This window comes from Homarus americanus, unplaced genomic scaffold (genome assembly GCF_018991925.1).
Source record: "Homarus americanus isolate GMGI-L3 unplaced genomic scaffold, GMGI_Hamer_2.0 scaffold7412, whole genome shotgun sequence".
Taxonomy (NCBI): Eukaryota; Metazoa; Arthropoda; class Malacostraca; order Decapoda; family Nephropidae; genus Homarus; species Homarus americanus.
The window spans coordinates 36,030-57,600 of record NW_024741140.1 but is presented as its reverse complement, the minus strand read 5'-3'; the positions used below and the strand labels follow the sequence as shown (position 1 = coordinate 57,600).

Genomic DNA, 21,571 nt, shown 5'->3' with positions numbered 1-21,571 from the left:
ACGCAGGGGTAGTGGCACTGCAACATATACTAGGGTGGCACTGCTACATATACTCAGGGGTAGTGGCACTGCTACATATACTCAGGGGTAGTGGCACTGCTACATATACCAGGTTAGTGGCACTGCTACATATACTCAGGGTAGTGGCACTGCTACATACACTCAGGGGTAGTGGCACTACATATACCAGGGTAGTGGCACTGCTACATATACTCAGGGTAGTGGCACTGCTACATATACTCAGGGTTAGTGGCACTGCTACATATACTCAGGGGTAGTGGCAGTGCTACATATACTCAGGGGTAGTGGCACTACTACATATACTCAGGGTTAGTGGCACTGCTACATATACTCAGGGGTAGTGGCACTGCTACATATACTCAGGGGTAGTGGCACTGCTACATATACTCAGGGGTAGTGGCACTGCAACATATACTCAGGGGTAGTGGCACTGCTACATATACTCAGGGGTAGTGGCACTACTGCTAGTTATCTTTATCAAGGCTGAATAAACATGCAACACATCTTGGTCTGCTTAATTCATGTCCAGTCGTCTCCTGAAGGCCAATGGACGTGGCCACGTGCAGGTGTGTTTCCCACACTTTCACAATAGTGTTGTGAAAGTTATATCTCAGTTTGGTGTTTCTTGAATAAGTTTAAGTGTGACCTCTGGAGTAACGTGTGGAGACATCACACTGTGTTGTCATACTGATATGAGGTGAACCAAGCAAGACACGTGTTGGAAGCCTCACGCGCCATCTGGGTCAAGTTGTTGTTCGCTCTCATGTACGTGTGTGATTATTAGTCTTAGGATAATTATGCATTTAAAAATGGCTAAATATGCATGCAAATATGCAGTAAAAACTGAGAAAATATTCACTTAAACATGCACTTAAATATGTTAATAAATAGTAAGTACTAAGTTAATAACTCCTTTTCTGTACATTTTCTCAGTAAATTTACTTTCCCAGACAGGATGTCGCCGAAGTAGGATTTTTTTAAAGAAGGATTAAATACAAAAAACAATATACTGACAAAGTAATTTATTAAACAATACTGAAAGAAGTATTCCTTTTAAGAAAACAGAAGAACAAGAGAGTGTCAGGAGGGAACTGGTGGAGCCCGTGCACCTAATAATAATAATAATAATAACAATAAACGGTTTATTGAAAAAGTTCTGCAGCCCGAAGGCTGAAAATATACATTGGACATAAATGACTTATTACATACATTGGTGGTTTAACAAAAGCCTTCATTAGAGAAAGGTGAAGGAACATACAGTGAACATACAGATTAATGTAGGTGTTGAACAGCAAACACGTAGTGTAGTAACTCTCTCCCAGATGGTGTTAGGAGGGACCTGATGTGGTGTAGTAATTCCCTCACAGATGGAGTTATGAGGGGCCTCACGTGCAGTAATTCCCTCACAGATGGTGTTATGAGGGGCCTCACGTGGTGTAGTAGTTCCCTCATAGATGGTGTTACGAGGGGCCTCACGTGGTGTAGTAACTCCCTCACAGATGGTGTTATGAGGGGCATCACGTGGGGTACGAATTCCCTCACAGATGGTGTTATGAGGGACCTGACGTGGTGTAGTAATTCCCTCACAGATGGTGTTATGAGGGGCCTGACGTGGTGTAGTAATTCCCTCACAGATGGTGTTATGAGGGACCTCACGTGGTGTAGTAATTCCCTCACAGATGGTGTTATGAGGGACTTGACATGGTGTAGTAACTCCCTCACAGATGGTGTTATGAGGGGCATCACGTGGTGTAGTAATTCCCTCACAGATGGTGTTATGAGGGACTTGACATGGTGTAGTAATTCCCTCACAGATGGTGTTATATGAGTGAGGTGTGGCCCCAGGCATTCCTATCGTAGACGGATTAACACATCGCCGGTTGTTGGGTCTCACGGGCCGTTATCACTGGGTACCTGGGACCTCACTGTGTGAAGGTAAACTTGAATACGACTTTTACTGTTGAGTTGTTCTCACTGACTCAAGCACTGTTCACCAATGTTCACCTCTGTTTAACACTGGTTCCATTCCTTTCCCAAATGAAATTGTAACTTCTGGCGAGAACCTGTTGATACTCCGGTGGGGAGAAGTGGTTCAGGGGAGGGGGTTGGTATGGGCCAACCTAACAGTTGACCTGGCTGCTCGGAGAGGAGCGCCAGGTACGTCTTGACCCTTCGGTGGCTGAACACGAACCCATCGCGTACAGTTCATGTCCACTGACCAGCCCATCACGGCCTAGCTAACCACAGCCTAATGTTGACCTATATAAACGTCACTTAAGTATGTTCCTTTTGGATATTATGACACTAAAACAAAATCGCGTATTTCCGATTTTGTTTTAGTGCAATAAAATGGACTTTTATATTTCAAATATCAGTAATTTCTGCCCCAAATATATGCCTTATAAAACAAAACAAAAATATGAATATGCACTTTAGCTCAAAAATGGCTTAAATATGCATTTGCATATGCACATAAGGCTCCTGGTGGGTGCACTCTAAGGCTCCTAGTGGGTGTACTCTAAGGCTCCTGGTGGGTGCACTCTAAGGCACCTGGTGGGTGCACTCTAAGGCTCCTGGTGGGTGCACTCTAAGGCTCCTGGTGGGTGCACTCTAAGGCTCCTGGTGAGTGCACTCTAAGGCTCCTGGTGGGTGCACTCTAAGGCTCCTGGTGGGTGCACTCTAAGGCTCCTGGTGGGTGCACTCTAAGGCTCCTGGTGGGTGCACTCTAAGGCTCCTGGTGAGTGCACTCTAAGACTCCTGGTGGGTGCACTCTAAGGCTCCTGGTGGGTGCACTCTAAGGCTCCTCTCTGGTGCAGGTGCGCACTCCTGGGGGCTCCTGGTGAGAGTGCACTCTAAGGCTCCTGGTGGGTGCACTCTAAGGCTCAGTGGAGTGCACTCTAAGGCTCTGGTGGGTGCGCTCCTAAGGCTCTGGTGGTACTCTAAAGAGCTCTGTTGATGCACTCTAAAACACCTCCTAGTGGAGTGCACTCTAAGGCTCTGAGTAGGTGCACTCTAAGAGCTCCTAGTTGTGCACTCTAAGGCTCTGGTAAGGTGCGCTCTAAAGGCTCTGGTGGAGTGCACTCTAAGACTCCTGGTGGAGTGCCTCTCCTAAAACTTCCTGGTGAGTACTGCTCTAAGGCTCCCCTGGTGGAGTGCCTCTAGGTGTCTGAGTGGGTGCCTCCCCAGGCTCTGGTGGAGTGCACTCTAAGGCTCCTGGTGGGTGCACTCTAAGGCTCCTGGTGGGTGCTCTAAAGGCTCCTGGTGGGTGCTCTAAGGCTCTGGTGGAGTGCACTCTAAGGCTCTGGTGGGTGCACTCTAAGGGCTCCTGGTGAAGTGCACTCTAAGGCTCCTGAGTGGAGTGCACTCTCTAGGCCTCCTGGTGGGTGCACTCTAAGGCTCCTGGTGGGTGCACTCTAAGGCTCCTGGTGGGTGCACTCTAAGGCTCCTGGTGAGTGCACTCTAAGGCTCCTGGTGGGTGCACTCTAAGGCTCCTGGTGGGTGCACTCTAAGGCTCCTGGTGGGTGCACTCTAAGGCTCCTGGTGGGTGCACTCTAAGGCTCCTGGTGAGTGCACTCTAAGGCTCCTGGTGGGTGCACTCTAAGGCTCCTGGTGGGTGCACTCTAAGGCTCCTGGTGGGTGCACTCTAAGGCTCCTGGTGAGTGCACTCTAAGACTCCTGGTGGGTGCACTCTAAGGCTCCTGGTGGGTGCACTCTAAGGCTCCTGGTGGGTGCACTCTAAGGCTCCTGGTGGGTGCACTCTAAGGCTCCTGGTGGGTGCACTCTAAGGCTCCTGGTGGGTGCACTCTAAGGCTCCTGGTTTTTAAAGTAATCTTACAATATTGATTTTTTTTCTTTGGGAAGGTCTCCTTTGAACTATATAGTTACATATTTTAGCCAAACAATTTATCCCATTCTTGCTCAATTTTTTTTATAAATTCTGCTGGAAGCTGATGGACACCACAAACATACCTTCACTATACAGTATAGTAATTGGTTAATATTTCCATGTTTCAAGGATACACTCGCCCTCCATCCTCCACAGGTTTCAACCCATTAAAATTTTCTTCTTGCAATAAAACTATCCACAAAACTAACAAGGTACAAAATGTTCACCCGAAGATTGGTCCCCGTTTATTCCTCCTCCGTGTGCTTCCCAATACACAAGAATGCACAGTAAGGTTATTAGTGTGGCTACAAAACAAAACAAAATGCACCTTTACTCGTCGCTGTGAATGATAGATCCCGGCAGAACAACTGCTTGTATAATGGGAAGAAGAGTGGCGGAAAATCTGGATACTTTAACTCTTAACTGGAAAATTTGGATACTTTTCCATTTAACTGGAAAATGAGGATATATTTCAATAGGTCGCCCAATACACCACACAATGTTAATTTACCACCCAACTGGTGCTATGAGAACGCTTCTATTTCACATAACTACAGCATAAACTTTGTGACAAGACTGTTTCCATAATTAAACTGAGACTCTGCCCTGTCGTAACTCTTTTTTTTTTTTGGGGGTTGACGGTACAATCCCCTCCCACCTCGCACCTCATTGGCCGATATATAATGTTCGATTAATATTGATATTGTACATCGCAAATAAATTCATATATAAATGTTCTGGATACCCAATTCTGGTTCATTTTAATGCCTAATTTAATGCACGTAATGATAAAACTGCTTGAAAACATTGACTTTCATTATATGAGTGGAAAGAAAAAAGTTTAAAGTCTAGATTGTTTACCATCAATGTCACAAAAAAGTTCGTAGAGTTTCGTCAGCTGGAAAATAATGAAACGGACTAATTCACGCAGTGTATCGTCAGCTAAAGAAGAATGAAACGACTATGGATAACGTGTTCTCAGTGAAAAGGGGGAAAAGAATTACATTAAGAAGTGTTTGAGAGTTAAGGAAAGGGAGAGAGACAAGAAGAAACGAGCTGACCCACTCGAGTGTAAAAACCTATTGTGATACTGGGAGTGTTTGTTGCCAGTGTTTACCTCCTTTACTGGGTGTGTTTGTTGCCAGTATTTACCTCCTTTACTGGGTGTGTTTGTTGCCAGTATTTACCTCCTTTACTGGGTGTGTTTGTTGCCAGTATTTACCGCCTTTACTGGGTGTGTTTGTTGCCAGTATTTACCGCCTTTACTGGGTGTGTTTGTTGCCAGTATTTACCGCCTTTACTGGGAGTGTTTGTTGCCAGTATTTACCTCCTTTACTGGGAGTGTTTGTTGCCAGTATTTACCTCCTTTACTGGGTGTGTTTGTTGCCAGTATTTACTTTACTGCCAGTATTTACTTTACTGGGAGTGTTTGTTGCCAGTATTTACCTCCTTTACTGGGAGTGTTTGTTGCCAGTATTTACCTCCTTTACTGGGTGTGTTTGTTGCCAGTATTTACCGCCTTTACTGGGAGTGTTTGTTGCCAGTATTTACCTCCTTTACTGGGAGTGTTTGTTGCCAGTATTTACCTCCTTTACTGGGAGTGTTTGTTGCCAGTATTTACCTCCTTTACTGGGAGTGTTTGTTGCCAGTATTTACCGCCTTTACTGGGAGTGTTTGTTGCCAGTATTTACCTCCTTTACTGGGTGTGTTTGTTGCCAGTATTTACCTCCTTTACTGGGAGTGTTTGTTGCCAGTATTTACCTCCTTTACTGGGTGTGTTTGTTGCCAGTATTTACCTCCTTTACTGGGTGTTTTGTTGCCAATTTACCTCTTGAGTGTTTGTTGCCAGTATTTACCTCCTTTACTGGGAGTGTTTCTGGGTAGCGTTAATCTTCACTTGTTCCTGCTGGAGGAAACTTCTGTTGTAATTTGGCAGATGCAGGTAGCAATAGGCAACAACAGGTAGCAGTAGGCAACAGCAGGCATCAGTAGGTAGCAGTAGGTAACAGCAGGTAGCAGTAGGTAACAGCAGGCAGCAGTAGGTAACAGCAGGTAGCAGTAGGTAACAGCAGGTAGCAGTAGGTAACAGCAGGTAGCTGTAGGTAACAGCAGGTAGCAGTAGGCAACAGCAGGCATCAGTAGGTAGCAGTAGGTAACAGCAGGCAGCAGTAGGTAACAGCAGGTAGCAGTAGGTAACAGCAGGTAGCAGTAGGTAACAGCAGGTAGCTGTAGGTAATAGCAGGTAGCAGTAGGCAACAGCAGGCATCAGTAGGTAGCAGTAGGTAACAGCAGGCAGCAGTAGGTAACAGCAGGTAGCAGTGGGCAAGAGTAGGCAGCAGTAGGTAACAGCAGGTAGCAGTGGGCAACAGTAGGCAGCAGTAGGAAGGTTTAAATCTCGCTATTGTTAAAGTCCACCATTGTGTCCTGTTGAGAGTCGCTTCTTAAACACCTCCCTCCCTCCCTTTATCTCCTCCCCCCTCCCTCCTCTCCCTTTATCTCCCTCCCTCCTCCTCTCCCTTTATTTCCTCCCTCCCCTCCTTTTATCTCCCTCCCCTTATCTCCCCCTCCTCCTCTCCTCCCTCTTTTATCTCCCCTCTCTCCCTCCCTCCACTCCCTTTATCTCCCCCCTCCCTCCCTCCCTTTATCTCCCTCCCTCCCTCCCTTTGTCGCCCTAGCCTTATCAGACCACACCTGGATTACGCAGTTCAGCTCTGGTCACCGTATTACAGAATGGATATAGAATCCTTGGAAGCATTCAGAGGAGAATGACAAGACTGATCCCAGGCATTAGGAACCTTGAGTACAGAGACAGGTTAAAGCATCTAAATTTGCACTCCTTCGAGAGACGTAGAGCGAGGGGCGATATGATCGAGGTGTATAAATGGAAGTCAGGGCTGAACAAAGGTACTCAACCTATCCAACCAGGAACGAACTCGTAACAATAATTTTAAAATACACAAATTTAGATTTAGGCGCGAGATAGTTCAACAATGGTTTGGAAATAGAGTAGTGGACGACTGGAACAAGTTACCAAACATCATTAACTCTAATACGCTGGATAGCTTCAAACACTGTAGGTTGGATGGATATATGAGCAATAGGGGTTCGGTGTAAATAAGGCTGCTTAGTATGGGTCAATAGGCCCGCTGCAGTTTCCTCCATTCTCATGTTCTTAACCTAACCTAACTTACCGTACCTATAACAAGACCTACCTTACCTTACCTATAACAAGACCTAATCTAACCTACCTATAACTAAACCTAACCTATCCTACGTGAATCGTATTATAATAATCCACTAACTATTCCCAATGTATGATAATTATCAGTTAACTCACCATAACGTATAATAATTATCAGTTAACTCACCATAACGTATAATAATTATATCAGTTACCTCACCATAACGTATGATAATTATCAGTTAACTCACCATAACATATAATAATCAGTTAACTCACCATAACGTATGATAATTATCAGTTAACTCACCATAACATAATTATCAGTTAACTCACCATAACGTATAATAATTATCAGTTAACTCACCATAACGTATAATAATTATCAGTTAACTCACCATAACGTATGATAATTGTCAGTTAACTCACCATAACATAATAATTATCAGTTACCTCACCATAACGTATGATAATTATCAGTTAACTCACCATAACATATAATAATCAGTTAACTCACCATAACGTATGATAATTATCAGTTAACTCACCATAACATAATTATCAGTTAACTCACCATAGCATAATTATCAGTTAACTCACCATAACGTATAATAATTATCAGTTAACTCACCATAACGTATAATAATTATCAGTTAACTCACCATAACGTATAATAAGTATTAGTTAACTCACCATAACATATAATAATTTTCAGTTAACTCACCATAACGTATAATAATTATCAGTTAACTCACCGTAACGTATAATAAGTATCAGTTAACTCACCATAACGTATAATAATTATCAGTTAACTCACCATAACATAATTATAAGTTAACTCACCATAACGTATAATAATTATCACTTAACTCACCATAACGTATAATAATTATCAGTTCTCACCATAACGTATAATAATTAGAAGTTAACTCACCATAACGTATAATAATTATCAGTTAACTCACCATAACGTATAATAATTATCAGTTAACTCACCATAACGTATAATGATTATCAGTTCTCACCATAACGTATAATAATTATTAGTTAACTCACCATAACGTATAATAATTATCAGTTAACTCACCATAACGTATAATAATTATCAGTTAACTCACCATAACGTATAATAATTATCAGTTAACTCACCATAACGTATGATAATTATCTGTTAACTCACCATAACGTATAATAATTATCAGTTAGCTCACCATAACGTATAATAATTATCATTTAACTCACCATAACGTATAATAATTATCAGTTAACTCACCATAACGTATAATAATTATCATTTAACTCACCATAACGTATAATAATTATCAGTTAGCTCACCATAACGTATAATAATTGTCATTTAACTCACCATAACGTATGATAATTATCTGTTAACTCACCATAACGTATAATAATTATCAGTTAGCTCACCATAACGTATAATAATTATCATTTAACTCACCATAACGTATAATAATTATCAGTTAGCTCACCATAATGTATAATAATTATCATTTAACTCACCATAACGTATAATAATTATCAGTTAACTCACCATAACGTATAATAATTATCATTTAACTCACCATAACGTATAATAATTATCAGTTAGCTCACCATAACGTATAATAATTGTCATTTAACTCACCATAACGTATGATAATTATCTGTTAACTCACTATAACGTATAATAATTATCAGTTAGCTCACCATAACGTATAATAATTATCATTTAACTCACCATAACGTATAATAATTATCAGTTAGCTCACCATAACGTATAATAATTGTCATTTAACTCACCATAACGTATAATGATTATCAGTTAACTCACCATAACGGTTAATAATTAACTAATGCTAGGGTAGCGGCGCTCCCTAACATAGCGCCTAAGACCTCTTGCATTCAATACAGAGATGAGTCGGTTTATTCCACACCGAGACTCGTGACGTCAGTAGATGGTGTAAGAGGGAGGCCCTAAGACGTGTCCCCAGGGCAAGGCTAATGTGTCTTTTGTCTTCTTAGCTCGGGGCAGACGTGTGTGTGTCACTCACTAAGGGTTCATTTACTACATGGTTATTGATTAACTTAAAGGAGGATTATATTTTAGTTTAATCAGTATAATGCCCGCCTCTCCTAGCCTGACTGACTGTATTTCTTACCTGTAGGCTGTGTTTTTCAAGAGTGACATAAAACAGCTAAGTGGCCCAAGGTTTTGAGGAGGCCGGTGTACTGTTATGATCCGTTTCAACAGTTGGCGGTCACGAGTGATATTCACCTAAAGAGACACGATAGTATTCTTCAAATTAATGGTTGTTATATAAGTTAGGTAGAGAGTGGGAAGAACAGGTCAGGTGACTCACTGTGACGGGCGAGAAGGTGTTATAAGATGAGGTGAACACTGGAGACCTGAGTGAACACTGTTTGGAGGTTCAGAGGTGACCTAACATTGTTGTTTCTTAGGCCTATACACTTATTGTAAACACATACACTACTACTACTTTTTTTCAATGGCCTCCATCCTCCCCCAATAGCTACACCTTCGCCGCCATTTTATTTCCTTAATATTAAGTATCCTAATACATAAGTAGCTATCCTAGCTGTGCTGAGTTATTTGAGCCGCAGATCTATGCGGCAACTGTTACTACTACTACTACTACTTTGCTGTCACTCGGAATCGAGTATGGCGATCATCCAGCTATGATAAAATGATATGAGTTATTAGGGATGTCACCTTCGTTGGTGAGCTCTGAAGTGACTAGAGAGGCCGATATGGGACCGGCAGGGCCGTTCACAGATATTGTGCAGGTGCTACATCTAGAGCGGGAGGGGCGGCTGCAGTATCTTCCTGGCGTTGGCGCTTGTCTGCCTCGATTTGCAGTCTGGCTAACTCGAAAGTATTGAAACCTTCTCATGCGGTACTCCTCCAAGCATTAAGGTGTGGAGTAATCGTGTATTAAGACTATCATTATACCTTTTCAGTCGAGATTGCCAGCCTGCCTAAACAAGGTATTGGTGATAGTGAGGTTGTGTGCAGCACACTTACTGAAGAGGAGTAGGCCATTGGGATTACACTTGCCAAGTCCATTTCTCCCTCTGGTTCCCTGCCAAATGTTAGCATCTCTGCCAACTCTGGCATTGAAGTCACCAAAGAGCACAACCTTGTCTTCTGTGGGGATAGAGGTTAGCACTCTCGAGGTCGGCGTAAAAGACTTCCTTGGTGTCATCCTTTGCATCCAGTGTTGGGGCGTATGCACTGATGAAAAGGGCATGACGTGAGTGATTGAGTGGGACTCGGAGCTTCATGAGGCACGCGTTGATCCCAACAGGCATTTTAGTTAGCCTGTGTAGGAAGAGTTGGCGGATGGCAAAGCCAACTCCATAAATGCGGTTTCTCCCGGCAGCAGGCTTACCCTTCCAGAAGTTGTATCCAGAGCCGGGACTCACTAATGGCTGCTATGTCGATGTTATACCTAGCCAGCTCTTTTGCCACAAGGGCAGTTCTTCTTTCAGGACGCTCATTTGTGCCAGTATCCAGAAGGGTCCTGACATTCCATGCAGCGACCAAAAGAGGTTGTATAGTTTGTTTTTGTTTTGATCTGTGATTATGATTGTGTTTTCGACTGCAGAAGGATGACCTTACTGGGTGTGGTTGCTCAATCAGGTTGGTTCTTTAGGCAGGCTATATTTAGGGCACCTTTTCTAGCCCCCTCCCCGTGTGGGGTGAGCAGAGTGGCTTCTTGAAAGGCTGCTTAGTAGCAAAGACAGGATCGGATTGCACTGCTGCCTAAATCCCAGTGCATAAACGACCATCCTATCTGTGCCGCCCATGTGTAGAGTTGTGACTAGAGACTCCCGGCAGTCACCTCTGCCAGTCCCCGTCGCCACTCGTCGGTCGCCATAGGACTTTTGGGGGTACAGGGGTTTTGATGATGATAAGGAGTATGATGAGCTGGATGATGGCTGTGCAGGAGCTGATTTACTTGGTGAGGCAGGCCGCAACCACACATCTTGGCTCTCCCTTTTCCTGATCCAGTGGTGCAAGTGTTGCAACGACTGGGGAGAGGGAGAGTTCCATTGGACTGCCAATAGCCCAGTTTGTTGGGTTTCTCCTTAGAAGCCTGTCCATCATGCATTGCCTTGTCCACCGGTATAGTCGCTGGGTTCCCATGGTGGTCACCTCTTCCGCCTATACCGCCGTTGGGGTCTTGTTGGAGCTCTCTAAGCATGTCTGCCTTATAAAGTAGATTTTTCGTTTGGGGTTTACTCCCATAGTCTTATACCTGCCAAGGTTAGTCCGCAAGACAGCGAGACAGTGGTTGGTAGGCGCCAGGACGTGTCTACATGCCAGTTGACCGATGCGCCGTCCCTCTGGGGCCCACTGCAACTCCAAGATCCCCTGCTGATCTAGCATGGGCACACGAGGCACCTAGTTCCCATGTGTTGCCACGAGGAAGCACAGCAGGAGTCATGGTGGTGAAGAGTTTGTGTTAGTGTTTACTGGCAGGGGAAGACTTATGCAAGTTGCTACCCTGTTTGCCACGTGGGCTAGCTAGTGGCGGTAGCTGAAAGCGAGAGGAAGCAAGCAAGCAAGCAGTGCTTGCACCTTAACACTAGCATAATGCTGCCACACAAGACGCATTACACCAACCTGTGTGCACTATCACACATACACACACACATTTAACAGTATAGTATCAGACACATTATTATTATTATTAGTAGTAGTAATAGTAGTAGTAGTAGTAGTAGTAATAATAGTAGGGCATATGGGTAGAGAATTCAAAACGTTGATCAAGGCAGCTTCACTCCTCTAGTGTTCACAACCTCTGGTAGGATGGGACCAAGTGCAAGATGTTTCTACGCCTCTAGTGAACACCTGTTTAGTGCTCAGTACCAGCCTCTAGTGAACACCTGTCAGTGCTCAGTACCCGCCTCTAGTGAACACCTGTTAGTGCTCAGTACCAGCCTCTAGTGAACACCTGTTAGTGCTCAGTACCCGGCTCTCGTGAACACCTGTTAGTGCTCATTACCAGCCTCTAGTGAACACCTGTTAGTGCTCAGTACCCGCCTCTAGTGAGCACCTGTTAGTGCTCAGTACCAGCCTCTAGTGAGCACTTGTTAGTGCTCAGTACCCGCCTCTAGTGAGCACCTGTCAGTGCTCAGTACCTGGGTCTAGTGAACACCTGTTAGTGCTCAGTACCGGCCTCTAGTAAACACCTGTTAGTGCTCAGTACCGCCTCTAGTGAACACCTGTTTAGTGCTCAGTACCAGCCTCTAGTGAACACCTGTCAGTGCTCAGTACCCGCCTCTAGTGAACACCTGTTAGTGCTCAGTACCAGCCTCTAGTGAACACCTGTTAGTGCTCAGTACCCGGCTCTCGTGAACACCTGTTAGTGCTCATTACCAGCCTCTAGTGAACACCTGTTAGTGCTCAGTACCCGCCTCTAGTGAGCACCTGTTAGTGCTCAGTACCAGCCTCTAGTGAGCACTTGTTAGTGCTCAGTACCCGCCTCTAGTGAGCACCTGTCAGTGCTCAGTACCTGGGTCTAGTGAACACCTGTTAGTGCTCAGTACCGGCCTCTAGTAAACACCTGTTAGTGCTCAGTACCCGCCTCTAGTGAACACCTGTTAGTGCTCAGTATCCGCCTCTAGTGAACACCTGTTAGTGCTCAGTACCAGCCTCTAGTGAGCACCTGTTAGTGCTCAGTACCAGTCTCTAGTGAACACCTGTTAGTGCTCAGTACAGCCCTTTCTCTGTAACACCATCTGGCGCCAACACTTGATGACATAACCCATAGTGATGAACCCAACCCAGCGAGGAGCTGCTCTTACCCAGGTCACACTTTATAACAATATTAAGAGAAGACTGTCCGTGTATCAGTCACAGCTTCACTACTCAAGACTACAGTACCCACACAGACTGTTCTTGTTGTGATAATAGCCACTCCCTGCTAATAGCTGCTCCCTGCTAATAGCCGCTCACTTTTAAGTTAGGTTAGGTTGTGGTTGTGGTTGTGGTTGGGTTAGGTTGTGGTTGTGGTTGTTAATGATGTTGTTATTGCCGTTTTGCGGTTGTTGTTCCTGCCATTATCTTCCTGCAGACACACTTATCACCTAGAGTTACTTGTATGAGAAGTGGTTCAGGAGTGTGTGATGACTCTTAGCAGGTAGAAGGCAGCTACCAAACAGGGAGGTACTGGGAAGATATTGGAAACATAATGTGTTGTCTAATGGTAGACCCTGCTGCCATATGTGACCAAGTCCCAGGTTGATGAGATGACATTCTGCGTCATTTACACACATTTGTAGGGTCTCAGTTGTTTCTCTTACTATTGACTACACAACACACTGTACATACAGCGTTTCTCACCATTGATTATTTTTTCTTTATTATCATTATTACAGTGTTATTATTATTATTGTTGTTATTATTATTTTATTTTACTTTTTATTACAAATTTTATTTACTATGAATTACTGTATTATTATTATTATTATTATTATTATTATTATTATTATTATTATTATTATTATTATTATTATTATTATTATTATTATTATTATTATTATTATTATTATTATTATTATTATATTATTATTAAATTTTCGCCCCCTAGGCCCCGATGTGGGCTAATACCCTTAAAAAAAATTAGGATTTTGTTATCCTGTGATGGTGTGAAGTATGGACTTGAAACAAAGGTTTTCGAAATAATAATAATAATAATAATAATCATAATAATAATAATAATAATAATAATAATAATAATAATAATAAATACAAAAATGAAAAAATCGAGATTAAGAAACGATATATATTATGATGTCAAAGTAAGAGGGTCTACCATTAGGCAAAACGTGATGCTTCCAATATCTTCTCAGGCTGGAGTAGACGAATGCGTGCTCCACTTTCTGGGATATTGTGTCTATAAAACTGCTTCTTTAGAGGTGGTTGTTACTGTGTCGTGTTGGGTCATCATTTTATCATAGATTCAGGCGTGTCCACTGAAACGTAACACTTATACAGTGCCCGGCATCATAGTGTTGACGGACGTGATGATGACAAGTGTACTTCATGAACACGTGTTTAGATGCACGTACAGTTGGTGTACACTCGTGCACTTCTCTGTCTATGTTATAATGAACACCACTGATAGTAAGTCTCTTAAGAAGTTTGCTGTAAGACGTCATATTTTTTTTAATTAGAAATATTTTATTACTGAACATCGTCAACAATATAAAGATGTGTTCATAACAGTTACAGAGTTATGTTATGTTGCCTCCGTGACCGCTGTCAGTCACTGCTCTTATACACAAACTGTGGAAAAGTCGCTCATTTGGAATTCAACTGGAAAATACATAGTAACTACAACAGCTTCCTGGCCCTCCGTGTGCCAGAGTTGAACAGTCTCATCTGGAAGTTAAGCGAGACGTTAGGTCAATGTTTTTTGTTTGTTTTTCCTCCGGACATTAGCCCAGAAGCCACAGGTCAATGCCCATCATCAGGCCCAGGGGGTAATAATAATGATCTTAATAATAATAATAAATAACCATAAATAAATAAACATAAAGATCAATAGTGAGAAACAATATTTGTATGTTGTGTTGTGTTGTGTTGTGTTGTGTTGTGTTGTGTTGTCAGGGAAACAACTAAGACCCTACAATTGTGTGTGAATGAGGCAGAAAGTCCGCTCATCAACCTGGGACTTGGTCACATATGGCAGCAGGATCTACCATTAGACAACACATTATGTTTCCAATATCTTCCTCCCTGTTTGGTAGCTGCCTCCTGCATTAAGAGGATGGCTGTTCTCGTTCGACCTTTGTGTTAAACCTGACCACGTCACTATCTTAGAGAGTAATACACGCCGGTCACCTCACACTCCCTCCCGTAGTTGAAACTGTATATTGCGTGTTGTTGTGTGTATGGTGCGTGTTGTTGTGTGTATGGTGCGTGTTGTGGTGCGTGTTGCTGTGTGTATGGTGCGTGTTGTTGTGTGTATGGTGCGTGTTGTTGTGTGTATCAGTGCACCATTATGTAGCTAGGGTCACCTCGTGTTAAGTTAAGCATCATTAGTTTAACCAAAGTTAATCTAATCTTACCAAAACAGACCTAACGTAACTTAACTAAACCTATCCTTGACAGTCAAACTTGACCTAACCTAACCTACCCTTTAGTAACCTAACCTAACCTAACCTAACCTTCACTTTGCAGGAACTTGCCGCGAGCGATCTGGGTGGCGCTGCCCCTTGTGACACTCGTCTATGTGCTGGTCAACATCTCCTACCTCGCAGTACTCTCGCCCTCAGACCTCCTGGCCTCCAACGCTGTCGCTGTGGTGAGTATCTCTCTCTCTCTCTCTCTCTCTCTCTCTCTCTCTCTCTCTCTTCCTGTTAAATCTACTCTCTCTCTCTCTTCCTATCAGAACTGTCACCACACCCTCAGGTCAGAACTGTCACCACACCCTCAGGTCAGAACTGTCACCACACACCCTCAGGTCAGAACTGTCACCACACACCCTCAGGTCAGAACTGTCACCACACCCTCAGGTCAGAACTGTCACCACACACCCTCAGGTCAGAACTGTCACCACACACTCTCAGGTCAGAACTGTCACCACACCCTCAGGTCAGAACTGTCTACCACACACCCTCAGGTCAGGGCACATGCCACATGTACCCTCAGGTCCAGAGACTGTCACCCACACACCCCTCAGTTCAGAGCTGTCACCACACACCCTCAGGTCAGAACTGTCACCACACACACTCCTCAGGTCAGAACTGTCTCCACACCCTCAGGTCAGAACTGTCACCACACCTTCCAGGTCAGAACTGTCACCACACACACCCTCAGGTCAGAACTGTCACCCCCACACACCTCAGGTCAGAACTGTCACCCCCACCCTCAGGTCCAGGAGCTGTCACCACACACACTCAGGTCAGAACTGTCACCCACACACACCCTCAGGTCAGAACTGTCACCACACACCCTCAGGTCAGAACTGTCACCACACACCCTCAGGTCAGAACTGTCACCACACACCCTCAGGTCAGAACTGTCACCACACACCCTCAGGTCAGAACTGTCACCACACACCCTCAGGTCAGAACTGTCACCACACACCCTCAGGTCAGAACTGTCACCACACACCCTCAGGTCAGAACTGTCACCACACACCCTCAGGTCAGAACTGTCACCACACACCCTCAGGTCAGAACTGTCACCACACACCCTCAGGTCAGAACTGTCACCACACACCTCTGGTCAAGAACTGTCACCACACACCCTCCAGTTCAGAACTGTCCACCACACACCCTCCAGGTCAGAACTGTCACCCACACACCCTCAGGTCCAGAACTGTCACCACACACCCCTCGGGTCAGAACTGTCTCACCCACACACACCCTCAGGTCAGAACTGTCACCCCCACACACACCCTCAGGTCAGGAGCTGTCACCACACACCCCTCAGGTCCAGAACTGTCACCACCCTCAGGTCAGAACTGTCACCACACACCCTCAGGTCAGAACTGTCACCACACCCTCAGGTCAGAACTGTCACCACACACACCCTCAGGTCAGAACTGTCACCACACCTCAGATTAAGGCTGTCACCACCCTCAGGTCAGAACTGTCACCCACACACCCTCAGGTCAGAACTGTCACCCACACACCTCAGGTCAGAACTGTCACCACACACCCTCAGGACACCACACACCCTCAGGTCAGAACTGTCACCACACACCCTCAGGTCAGAACTGTCACCACACACCCTCAGGTCAGAACTGTCACCACACACCCTCCAGGTCAGAACTGTCACCACACACGCACTCCCTCCAGGTCAGAACTGTCACCACACACCACTCTCAGAACTGTCACCACACACCCTCAGGTCAGAACTGTCACTCCCACACACCCTGAGGTCCCACTGTCACCCACACCCTCAGGTCAGAACTGTCACCACACACCCCTCAGGTCAGAACTGTCACCACACACCCTCAGGTCAGAACTGTCACCACACACACTCTCAGGTCAGAACTGTCCCCACACACTCTCAGGTCAGAACTGTATCACCCACGCTCTCAGGTCATAATTGTCACCCACACGCCCTCAGGTCAACTGTCACTACACACTCTCAGGTCAGAACTGTCACCACACACTCTCAGGTCAGAACTGTCACCACACACCCTCAGGTCAGAACTGTCACCACACACTCTCAGGTCAGAACTGTCACCACACACTCTCAGGTCAGAACTGTCACCACACACTCTCAGGTCATAATTGTCACCACACACCCTCAGGTCAGAACTGTCACCACACACCCTCAGGTCAGAACTGTCACCACACACTCTCAGGTCAGAACTGTCAACACACACTCTCAGGTCATAATTGTCACCACACACCCTCAGGTCAGAGCTATATACTGCAGTGTGGTGTCATTGGGTGTGACAGTACATGATGTTGGCTACACCACTGTACTGTAGGTATGAACGAGTCTCGCTACTCCCTCAATAAGCCTCTGATGTTCCAGAATTAATCCCCCTTTAGAGGATTGGAAGCTCTTCATTAACATCAAGTGGTAGAGAAGCATCGATACTCCCTTTATATGCTAGACTGGCACCTGCTGCTCTTCATGGTAAAGGTGACCTGCCTCTACGTCACATGACCAAAGTTTGTTTATGTTAACTCTTAGTGTACTGTAGGACTAAGTGTGGATCAGGGTTTGAAGGTCATAATATTTACGTCTGTGGACGTTTAGCGAATATAGCTTCCGCAGATATCATATGAAAATACATGAGAACAATGATCTGGAAAAAGGATAAAGGTATCAGAACTATGTGAGGTGTTGGAAGTGATCTAGAAACTAGGCTTCAAAAAGAATATCTTGTACACCCACGCCATGAAAATACGATTCTAGGCTTTGTTTGGGTTGGCGCCTAGGCCGCCTCGGGTGTGCTGCGTTGACATTATAACCCAATGAATTTACCCAGGAACTAGCAAACCAGACCCTTACCTTAGTGTGTAATTTAGGATTAAGATATGTATTTATAAAGTATGAGGTCACAATAGATAGGAAAATGGAGATGTGGAAACCATAAGAATCCAAAGTGAAAAATGAAGATTGGAAACTGTAGGCCTAAACAGAGAGGAGTGTGGGAGTGGGACATCACCTCGACTTCTCCCAACATAGTTCAGTGTCCTTCATCGTGCTTTATTCAGCCCTAAAAAGACTTATCTAGCAGTTTTTACATCTTAAAACCTTGTCTGATGTCATAAAGTGAAGTCATACTGTACTAATGTGTGGTGACGAAAGCCCCTCAGGCAGTATTCTCAGTGATGCCTCGACTTCTCCCAACACCGGACGACCAAGTGACATAAGGAAGGTTGAGAAACTCCGCGGTCGTCACTTGGAGCGACCTATAATACCAGGCGTAGAAACAGTACTGGTATGTCTCTTGGTGAATCCCTTGTCCCTACCCACCGAGGGCGGTGTGCGAACGAGGTGCCTGATATGTGTACCTAGAAATTACAAGAAGTCCCATACTTGCAGGTGTGGAGTGTAACAGGTGTGGAGGTGATGCTACAGGGAGGTGAGATGACCTAAGGTGCTATATTCCATACAGGTGCAGTCTGACGTGTTGAGTGTTATTGTAAGAATGGATGACCGGGTAAGGAGGTCACTGATTGTTATGCAATAAGTATGTTTTATAAGGATAAATTAGTTAAGACATGTTATGGTTTCACCCTTCCTTCCCCTTATCGATTTGGTCAATGAAAAACCTAACCCAATGCCTAGCTCACTCTGCCCATTACCTAACGAGCTACATACTGCCCAGAGGGGGTCTGGTGGCAGCAACCCCTAGAAATTAAGAATAGAGTTAAGTATTTCCTCTTAGAATTAGTGACCCCAGATATGGCAGTACAGTATACCACATTTTACAATATTTTATTTATGTGTTTATTCATTTGGATTATTTTTATTTTCATTCTTTAAAATTCATGTTAATCTATTCCATCACGTAAAACTATGTTCAGCAAGAAGCGTGATAGAAATTAGGCTAGCTACTTGGACAGAACCATTATTTGAGTAGAGGTTTATCTGATTAATAATGCAAAAAATCATCTCTCTGTAATAACTAATAATATATTCTTTACTGTGAAGTCTCTTGAAAATTTTTGACATGTGCGGTAGTAGCTATATCAGGGCTGGTCGACTTGAAACCACATGAATGACTCCAGTCATGTTTCACTTTTGTGTGTGTGTGTGTTGGGAATTTGTACACTGTCAATAAATATACAGTTAATTAAAAATTTCTCTATGTTCTAATTTCCTCAGTATAACTGCATATGGCTTCAAAATTCTCCAAAGAAGTGTTCAAATTTCAAAATTTTCCTGGGGGGCTTACAGCGCCCCCCGGAACTCCCAGATGTTTAGGCTCGCTTCACTCGCCACCCCACCCTCTTGGGTAGTTATAATGAGGGGGGCCTCCACAAAGAGGCTGCCCATGGGCCTCCACAGGTCTAAATCCAGCACTGGTCCTAACTCTCATTTGGCTCAGCCATGTCATTATTGTTATTCATGTTACATTATTCTGGCTAAATAAACTGCTTCAATGTCAATATTAAACATGGTAGTTATTATTTCAACCAATTAAGGAAACTTTTTTCTTGCAGGCCTTTGGTAACAAGGTTCTTGGTCCACTCAAGTACACAGTGCCAGTTTTTGTGGCACTGTCCACCTTTGGGAGTCTCAACGGGATACTGTTTACCTCGGGACGACTGTTTCTGGCAGGGGCGCGGAATGGCCACCTGCCTCCCGTCCTCTCCTTCATCCATATCCGTGCTCGCACCCCCATCCCCGCCCTGCTCATCACGGTCAGTCAATTTCCTTTATTTTACATTTTTTTCTCGCATAAAAATTTCAACCAAAAATAACAAAATAAGTTTGTTATTATTAGACCAAGAATGGTGTGTGTGTTGCTCACAATCCACATCGTTGTCCACTTTTTGCAAAATAACTTTCAAGAGGTTTTATTAAAATGAAGGAGACTGAATAAATTGTTATGAATACGAAGGTAAGCACTGGGAGGCTTTATTCAACATCAGTATCCATAGATCTGTAATAAACAGGAATTACATATTAAGAATGACTAAGCTTCAATTGGCTTAACACAAATAAACAAAGCATAAGGAATATAAGAGAACTTCAAACAATATAAACAGAACCAACTAAGCATAACACATCACTAATGTTGTAGTGATCATTTAAAAAGAATCATGAGAGGAGATTGGTTAATACCTACATTACTTTAGTTATGTTATAGTAGAGCAACACTGTACTGTACTTAATGAAGTGTAAAAGTTCTTCATCCAAATATTGTTTGTTCATCATATAACTCTTCTCTACTAATATCTGAAGTTGTGGGATTGCATCAAAAGGGAATGTCTTAAATGCAGTACAGTACTTAAAGCTAAAGCAGAATGAGGATATATTGTACATAGATCACTACTAAGGTACATTGTTATCGAGGTAAAATTTAATCTGAACTTGTGAAACAACTTCTACTAAAAATGACTGACATGTCTTAACACTTTCAGTTCTTCTGTTGTATCAGTTGTTGTGCACTCCAACAGGAATATTATCAACAGACAGACCAGCTCTTTTTTTCATTTATTTTTTTGCATCATATTCGCCACTTATCAGCTTACTCGCCGTATTATTTAACAAAGTAACTTTATTAATTTTGACTAGAATTACATTTATGAAATCTGAGTATAGAGGCTTCAATAAGTTTTCACGTTTCAGTTTTAAGGCTGAAAAAATATGGAAACTGATATTGAGTTGAAGCAATAAAAAATTGGCCTGAAATATAATCACAGAATTCCAGATAGTCGCTGGTTACCTTGTTATCCTGGGCATCAACTAATATTTCCTAGACTTGTGTAAGATCACTGAAAGACAATAGTGTATAATACATGTGCAGGGCGTCACACTGTGCCAACCGTCCCTAACTTTACTTTACTTTTATCCTCTTCACCGCTGATTGGCTTGTTAGCCGCTTGGGCGATCGGTCACGTCTCTGTTACTTTTCTTTTTCTTTTATCCTCTTCACCAAATGATCGGCCAGGGGCAAGGGACATGTGATGTTCAGTACTAACAATAAAGTTGGCAACTCTTGAGATGTGCGATGCCTCTTAGATCCGAGACTCAAATGAAGAAATAATCATAACTCGTCTTTGATCTCCGGTTACAGACAAAATTCTCCTGTACACTTGGCAGTACAGTCTCAGGCAGGTAACTACTTCACGGGTGAAGGGGACTGCAATGTTGTTGTATTTTTCAGATTTGTCTCTGTATTATGGAGTGGGTTTTTATTATCATTTTATGGTTCCATCATAATATGTGATGAAAAGCAGCATTATTAGATATAAACCAATCCAGTATTCCCTTAAAGCTCACTGGGTTAGGTAAAATGGACTCCGCG

At 43.6% G+C, this 21,571-nt stretch overlaps 1 protein-coding gene across 1 annotated transcript in view; it reads left to right on the top strand.

Moving 5' to 3' along the window:
- LOC121875590 (large neutral amino acids transporter small subunit 1-like) overlaps nt 1-21,571 on the top strand; it is a gene marked incomplete at its 5' end in the record, with an annotated part of 106,624 nt that overhangs the window by 65,488 nt on the left and 19,565 nt on the right. Inside the window, 2 exon segments of the mRNA XM_042380173.1 lie at nt 15,301-15,424; nt 19,761-19,961. Coding sequence (XP_042236107.1) covers nt 15,301-15,424; nt 19,761-19,961 — 325 coding nt within the window.